General features: G+C 42.0%; 1 protein-coding gene across 1 annotated transcript; it reads right to left on the bottom strand.

Moving 5' to 3' along the window:
• Window positions 1–3,784: 3,784 nt before the first annotated feature.
• On the bottom strand, window positions 3,785–8,031 carry LOC126485033 (ice-structuring glycoprotein-like). Its single transcript, XM_050108638.1, has 3 exons — window positions 7,959–8,031; window positions 6,538–7,449; window positions 3,785–3,906 (listed from the first exon to the last, which is right to left on the bottom strand). Exons 1-3 carry the CDS (start codon window positions 8,029–8,031, stop codon window positions 3,785–3,787), a joined length of 1,107 nt encoding a protein of 368 aa, XP_049964595.1.
• Between the last annotated feature and the right edge of the window lie 441 nt (window positions 8,032–8,472).

The raw sequence follows: 8,472 nt of genomic DNA, 5'->3' as shown, positions 1-8,472 counted from the left end.
CCTCACACTACATTTCGTCATGTATATACTTCTTGCAACTCCACTGCTCTCGGAAGAGCTTTTTGGAACCTAATGTGATGGCTGACTAAGCCAGAAATATTACATTACTCACCGGTGCGGAGGTACGAATAAATTGGAGGAGAGCGCTGGTTTTGGCGTTGGCGCTTTCGCTCTGGGAAGTTGCTCGGTATCCTTCCTGATTGAGAGACCCATATCTGACCGCTCCTATGAAATGCTAATTTTATTTTGTGAATAAGTACTTTCACAGCACAAATGGTTTTCCAGGCACTGTTCAGTGTGTCTGGAACAGCAGTTGAGTAGCGACAGGTAACTTCACCATTTAATACGCCAGTCAAAGCGTACGCTACGCAGTGATTCTGATTGTGAGATACGAAGTCTAACTGGAACTGTGATGAACTTCAGAGCAACGGTGGAACCGCGTATCACAATCAAGATAGTCTTCTCATCATGGCTAAGTGATTCCTTGCATGTCTCTGTGCTGGTGTGAATTTCCGGTAAGTCTTCAAGATTTTACTGTACGGAAGATGGTAGGAGAGTCGGGTGCAATCAAACGAATCTAAATTCATTGTGTAATGAGGTAATGTCCAGGCTAGCGAGTATTTGCTGTAGTTGCATCATTGAAAGTCCCTAGTGACAGTGTTAAATTAATTGTTTAGCTCTGAGTGAAACCGGTATCTAGATTCTATGTACGCAAAGAAGACAGTTTGTTCTAGAAGGGGCTAACGTATATTCTATTGTTCTATAGAGCCTGATTCACTGCGAAGATAACTTATGAACATGAATGAGAGGTATTCCGGAGGGGCGAGTTTACAACTATTTTCGATAGCACTGTGTGAAGCAAGCTGCAAAAATAATGTCCACCTATCTCAGTATAGCGTTCGTTCACCACCAGTTGCTCTGCATTCAATGGTACTATGTGGACGACGTTAAAAGCAGCGTTGAAGAAAACCATCGTCCATACTTACGACTGCAAAGTCCGCGTAACTCAGATAACAAAATAAACCTGTACATCTCTAGTACTAACGGGCACAAATGGATGCTTCATTCCTACATTGAAAATGTCCGCTCATCGATAGTAATGTTTTTTATTGCCTTTTACTTATGGTATCAACAAGCCCACATCTACGTCGATAGCACATCTACTACTAGTACATGGAGCTTATATCACACGCTAGACAGCCATAAATGCACTGTGTCCAACCCGAAATATTACAAGATTAATATAGTCAATAAAAAATGAGTTTCACACTCGGTCCTTTTCAGTGATTCTTCAAGTGAAGACCCTCGCCAAAAATGTTCTGTAAATATATATTGAACACGCCACGCAGAATTCTGTACAAAGGCCGATAGTTCCACACGCGGTTGTCTCTACAACCAACACTCCAAAATCTCCCAAAACGTCACAGAACTGTCCGTAACTGCATCTGCTTGAACGGCGATATAAACCGAACGCGATTTATCTGTCATTTCTTCATTTTGCAAATAATTTTTTCGGACGCGTCTAACATGACGTTCTCGTCCGGCAGCTAGTCCACGACTGACCGAATGCCCTTGCTTTCAGGGCATATAACTCATCCCAATGCTCGGGAAAGACTTTATTCTCATTGGTTGACCAAAACGAACAGCCAGTCATATTAATCTTTCATGGTCATATTCGCGCTCAATCTGCTTTACTCCAATCAACATTCGCAGATGCATCTACGTCATTTCATGCTGCAAGCAATAACAAAATGTTCCACCAAATCAAGCGAAACGAAAACTAAGGGAAAACTATGCTTGAAATATACTTTAGAACTGATTATCCCCTTATTACGTTTCTGACTGCCTTATTACAAAAGCAAACGCTCATGGACATACACCATCCGCCATTTAGGGGGATTCAGTTTTTCATGACATCCTGGTGGCGTAAGACTTGATTGTTACGTAAGGTGTAATGCAATATAGAATTGACATTTGACGTATGTCCCACGTACACATTGTTTCATTTACTCTCACCCTTAACTTTTAAACAGTCATTTGCATTACGAATGAAAAATTATCGAAAGTTTAGAATTGACAATGTTTATAAAATAAATTCGCACACTAAGAGTGCTATTACTGTTTTCAAATAACAAAGGAAATAAACTGTTATTGTTACTATCTGTATTTCCTTTCTTAAATGTCAGTTAAGTACTTTTTTAATAGGTCTTTTATATCTCCGAAACTATTATAGGTAGCAGGTTTGTCTGAATAATAAAAGGTCATTTAGCAAATTTGGAATAAAACAACTAATTTTTAACGTAGTTACTTAGTTTCTTAGGTGAGGTGAATAAGTGATTTTACTACGCACCACAGTGAGCATTCCCACAGTCCGCTTTAGCGACAGGTGTGGCTATGAGCATACGGCAGACCCCATGCCGGCCATCACCGAACGCTACTGTACTGAAGGCTTCCAAAACAGCTTGCCATAACGTAACAAACATACTGCAAAAATCTGCAGTCGCGTAATAGCTGCGACGCTACGGTGTGTGATCATAAGGCGTGTAAGGGAAGACGTTAGCCTGATACTCCGTAATTTTTGTGCTCTCTGATGAACTACAGGTGCCAAACATTACTGTAATAGCAATCCCTTGCAATTGCACTCGTAACATGTGGTTTATTGGAGGGCACTGCGCCTCTGAAATATATTTTATCACGGTAGGTCTGTGTTCTTATTTTCTGCAGCACCCTGTTTCATTACAATAATACATGGTTGATTTGTTGGCTCCCAAGATTGCTTACATTGAGTAGCATCTAGAGCGGGAGAGCAGGGCTATATTTGAGAGGTCGGGGACTGTGTTACTTACGACACGTAACAAACGTTAGATGGACGTTGGCCCGCAGCGCGCCCGGTTTAATACGATCCATGTGGCGCAGAGACTCTCAAGTGACAAACCACTGGCACCGAGACATTAACACAAGTATGCAACTCATGTTATCTCATTCCAGCATTCGGTTTAGTCATAATGGTAGTCAGCACAGTACATGTTTCGAGCAGCAACTCACGGATGACGGCGTGTCACTTCATGAACGACTTTTTTTGACAAGAAACGTGATTATTTTTTCGATCAGAAAAATCCATTTAGACTGATATAGGTTTAATTTTGATAACCCGCGCCCACTGCTATCCCAGTTGAGTCGATATGGGGATACGTTGCTGACGTCATCTGCGGAGCCACGTGTTCAACAGAGTGCTCTGTGGTCTGCTCCTAACACTTGTGCCTGCAAAAGCGCTTTACGCTGGCGGCAGATCTGCCACATAACGGCAGCTATCCGGCACTACAAGGCTGCCAACTCTCCGACCTTCATGTTCTGTGATGAGGCCCGAACCTCCAACACCTTGTCACGTACCCGTAGTTTCACTGTTCATCAGTCACTTTCCATAACTACTCAAGAATGTAGCACGTGAACAACCGACCACCTTCTCCCTTTCCAAGATGCTCTTTTCAAGGTGCCAGGACATATCTCTATGCCCTTCTCTACATATACATCTGGTCTATTGTATCAGTGGACATCCTCATTTGTTACCCGTATTATTGCTGGAATGATTCCCCGCAAGTCTCTGTTATACTTAAATACTTTCCTTATTGTATCACGTGCCCGCAGAGGCATAATGTTTTGGATCAGCAGCATTTGATAATCGACTACTGAGCAACAGGTTACCAACTGTTGGTCATAGATAAGCACTGCGTTTCCCTGTAACGCTCCAGACTGGACTTTGACAAACTACGATTCTGCCGATATTCTACCTCGTTCCAGATGAAGACAAATGGTCGGCACTTAACACCCAATCTTTGACTGATCGATTCAGCGAAACAGGCGGGTCGTCTGTGGCTGGAGACGTTGTTTGTCTCGACAGCTTCACAACTGCAAAGATAAAAATTGTAACCGCACTGGGTGCACAATCCAAAGACTCGAGTGTCAGTCGAAGGGAGTAGTGTCCATGAGGAACAGGTACAAAGGAACTTGACTGGCACAAAATGATGTATTGCAAAATGCTGAACAGGAATTAATACCAAGATAATAAAATAAACCAACAAACTATTATGAAGTTTGGCGGACAGTCTCACACTGGAATATGTGTAGGTCCCACTTAACTGGTAGAACACCAGAATCAGAAAAAAGAAGCCAGTCTCTCGCAGGAAGCAGTAGTGAAAGAAACATGTTATGGTGCATGTCCTACTTTTACAGAGGTTTTGGCATTCCTTGGTAAACCAGGATCGGATCCACTAACAGATCGAAACAGCTGTCGAAGCCCCGTAAATGAACTTTTCATTAGTTGAAATTACATCGGAAACGAAGAGTCACAAAAAAACTACTCACAGGCCTCATAGGCCGACGTTCAGATTGCGTGACGGAAGTATTTGCGCTTGAGATGATTACACACTGCGAATTATAGAAAAGTAACTGATAAATAAACCTTGCGGTACTAAGTTATGAATCTCTGAAAAAGAGGCACTTCTTTACAATTATACATAATGTGGCCAGTGAGGCCAATGAAAAACAACCCGCTATCGTCAATAAATGAGCAAAATATTGAGGTACACCAACAAGAAAGGAATTTGATGCGAAAATCGAGCTACATTCAGGACGAGTGCTGAACTGAGGACTGTCCCAATGATACAGTACTTTGAAAATATACAGCATTTCATCGAAATTCGTTTGGTTTCAAGACTACATTTTCTACTTAAGTTAAGGGGAGTTAGAAAGGAAAAACAGTTTCTTCACATTTTCGGATTTTAATCTCACTATAAAATTTGCGTTTTTACGAAAGAAATGATATAAATATCACTTATAAACTATCATGCGAATTATTATTTTTTTTTTTTTGATGAAAATGTTAAAATTTTTACATGCATTACTTCAAGATCTGATAAATATCGGTAATTTCTTATATAGAAGTCTGGATTGCTGTGTTATGAAGGTTATTTTACGTGTTTGTGTTAGTAACACTGTCAAAAACAGTATCGAATCGTTTCATGGTATAAACACATATTGTACTTCCAAGTGCTAAATTTTTTCCGAGCAAAAGTGACGAATAGATTGGTAACTTTCTCAAAAAGCAAAGTATGACGCCAAAACGAAGTATTTTTAAGAAACATGGGTCGCATGGTGATAGATTTTCGAATAAATGGAAACATTGTGTTCAACATGTGGCGTGTGAAGTTACAGACAATGAAATACAGGCAAACTCGTCAGTATCTAGCGAAACACCCATTAGTGTTTCGAAGATTAAAATAAAACGTTGTGATACACAGTTATCTCAGAAGGAAAGTGATGTAAATGGTAGGTTAGGTTATTTCCTGATTTACGCCTACTAACAAGGGTGTTAGGTGAATGTGTGTTGTAAAATATGTGGAGGGCCAGTTACTTCACATGAAGACAGTGAGATATCAAATGGACTACCCAGGAAACTTATCATTAATTTGCCCGTTATAAATATACTCATTCATTTTGAAATTCTGATAAGTATAAAGATAATTATTTTGAAGTAAATGCTAGGTGGTTTTATGGATTGAGAGCTGTTGGCAAAGGACACACTTCAGCAGAAACAATGTGTGCCACAAGTATGCAGGATTTATTGGACCTGCTGTGGAACCTGTGGCATGAGTCAATGAATGGTGCTGCAAACGAAGCTGTAGAAATAAATGATGGTATGATTGACATACCAGTAGCTTTTGACGGCATTTGGCAGAAGCATGGCTACAGTTATAAGAATTCTGTTGCTACAGTGACCAGTGCGATACTGGAAAGGTAATAAATTTCCAGATTTTAACGAACATTGTTATAAGTGTAAATCACGGAATGAAGAAGGGCATACCTGTGACAGAAATTCTGAAGGAACAAGTGGTGGTATGGAATCCTCTGCAGTTATTGAAATTTTTAGTCTATCTGTGAACGAAAGGGGTGTTAAACTAAGTTCTTTGGTTATGGAGACTCAGAAGCGTATAACAGTGCAGTTGCCGCTCAGCCTTACAGTGAGAAGATTATCACAAAACTTGAATGTGCTGGTCATGTCCAGACGAAGACGGGCACCAGGTTGAGGAAGTTGAAACAAAGTTTGAGAGACAAGAAACTGTTTGATGATAAAACAATAAGAGGCAGACTGGCAGACAAAATGATTGATGAACTACAGTAATACTATGGGATGGCCCCTAGAGATAATACTGAGGATTTGTTGAAAATGAAGAAGGCAGTATGGGCTACCTTCTTCCATAGACTGCCAACTGATGAAAAACCAATACACCACCTTTGCCCTTTTGGACCTGATCATGGTGTAATTACCACAATACCCAGTACTCATAGATCATACAGCCATAAACATTCCATCCCAGCAGCCTTCATGGATAACATAAAAGCTGTTTACAGAGACCTGGTAACTGCTGAATTGCTGAGAAGTGTCTTCATAATCACTCAAAATCCCAGTGACTCGTTCAATAATCTTGTATGGACTCGCTTACCAAAAAATGTTTGTTGGAATGAAGATACTGTGTGGACTTCGTGCTGCTGTTATTGCTGCTGCTGCTGTTATTGCTGCTGCTGCTGCTGTTATTGCTGCTGCTGCTGCTGTTATTGCTGCTGCTGCTGCTGTTATTGCTGCTGCTGCTGCTGTTATTGCTGCTGCTGTTGCTGTTATTGCTGCTGCTGTTGCTGTTATTGCTGCTGCTGTTGCTGTTATTGCTGCTGCTGTTGCTGTTATTGCTGCTGCTGTTGCTGTTATTGCTGCTGCTGTTGCTGTTATTGCTGCTGCTGTTGCTGTTATTGCTGCTGCTGTTGCTGTTATTGCTGCTGCTGTTGCTGTTATTGCTGCTGCTGTTGCTGTTATTGCTGCTGCTGTTGCTGTTATTGCTGCTGCTGTTGCTGTTATTGCTGCTGCTGTTGCTGTTATTGCTGCTGCTGTTGCTGTTATTGCTGCTGCTGTTGCTGTTATTGCTGCTGCTGTTGCTGTTATTGCTGCTGCTGTTGCTGTTATTGCTGCTGCTGTTGCTGTTATTGCTGCTGCTGTTGCTGTTATTGCTGCTGCTGCTGCTGTTGCTGTTATTGCTGCTGCTGCTGCTGCTGCTGCTGCTGCTGCTGCTGCTGCTGTTATTGCTGCTGCTGTTATTGCTGCTGCTGCTGCTGTTATTGCTGCTGCTGCTGCTGGTGCTGCTGTTATTGCTGCTGCTGCTGCTGCTGCTGCTGTTATTGCTGCTGCTGCTGCTGCTGCTGCTGTTATTGCTGTTATTGCTGTTATTGCTGTTATTGCTGTTATTGCTGTTATTGCTGTTATTGCTGTTATTGCTGTTATTGCTGTTATTGCTGTTATTGCTGTTATTGCTGTTATTGCTGTTATTGCTGTTATTGCTGTTATTGCTGCTGCTGCTGCTGCTGCTGCTGTTATTGCTATTGCTGCTATTTCTGCTGCTATTGCTGCAGTGGCCGAAATGCAATTATTGTAGTTCCGTATGCTCAGAAAACACAGTTTAATGTCCTGTACAAGTTTCATGTCAATTGCTACAGTGGTTCCTGAAATACAGGGAAGCCAAGTCACTGAATATACCATTATCAGGGTAGGGTGTTCCAATTCCCCTTAAGATGGAATCCTGTGGCAGCTTTTGACTAAAAAGCTTATATTTGGAAAGCAGTCATAGTTGTAGATGGGTACATCATTTACATGATTCCACACAGAATCCTGTAGTACCTCTTAAAATTGCGTTTAGGATCGATGTTCTCGTTTACTTTTCAGTTACGTCCAATGTGCTATCTACCAACGCATGACAAATATGCAGTCGATAGTCGAAGTCAACCCATATATTTAACACCTTGTCCGGAACCGCTGCACTCACTATCGTTGCCTTACTGAGTCGCAGTTGAACCAAGAATACTGGAACGAGTGACAAATAGACGGCGTCTTCCAAAAATCCCTCCAAATATCTCACTTCCCGACAGATCGGAGCGTCTGCCTTGTAATGAGAGGTCCGTACGGCCCGTTCCATCATTGAGGTGGGTCATCGTCCGCGCCGATCGCGACATGGGACAAAAAAACTGGCCAACTCGCTAATTCTCTAAGTCCGGTTATCTGCACAATCCGGCAACGCTGTAGACTGCGGCACTTCCTGGAGGAAAACTTGTCCCATGATAGAGAAACACTAGGCTGATTACGCCTGTGGTCTAGCGGTAGCGTGCGTTGTTTCTGTTTGTAGTGTCAGTGGATCGAGAGCAGCTGGCATAAAATATTTTATAGCCTCTTCTGTCTGAATGCTGAAGACGTGAATGTAATGGTAGCGCAGATTCGATCTATTTCGCTTTCTGACACACCGATATCAAAATTTTATCCAGTAACGATTTTGCGGCAGATTTCCTGCAGACTGTCCTTCTCTGGACGCCGTATGCGGCAAAGCTCCGGGATCCATTTTCTGGCTACCGGCAGCGGCCGTGGCGACAGCAGCGGCG

The sequence above is a fragment of the Schistocerca serialis genome, chromosome 6 (assembly GCF_023864345.2).
Source record: "Schistocerca serialis cubense isolate TAMUIC-IGC-003099 chromosome 6, iqSchSeri2.2, whole genome shotgun sequence".
NCBI classification, from domain to species: domain Eukaryota; kingdom Metazoa; phylum Arthropoda; class Insecta; order Orthoptera; family Acrididae; genus Schistocerca; species Schistocerca serialis.
This window is presented reverse-complemented; position numbering and strand designations above follow the sequence as displayed.

Bases quoted from the DNA above. Each gene is read 5' to 3' on its own strand.
- LOC126485033 (XM_050108638.1), bottom strand. From the start codon at position 8,031: ATGACCCACCTCAATGATGGAACGGGCCGTACGGACCTCTCATTACAA. The intron at 7,450-7,958 runs GTGAGATATTTG...CGGCCACTGCAG, and splicing joins ACGCTCCGATCTGTCGGGAA to CAATAGCAGCAGAAATAGCA. The intron at 3,907-6,537 runs GTCCACACAGTA...TTATCTTTGCAG, and splicing joins AGCAATAACAGCAGCACGAA to TTGTGAAGCTGTCGAGACAA.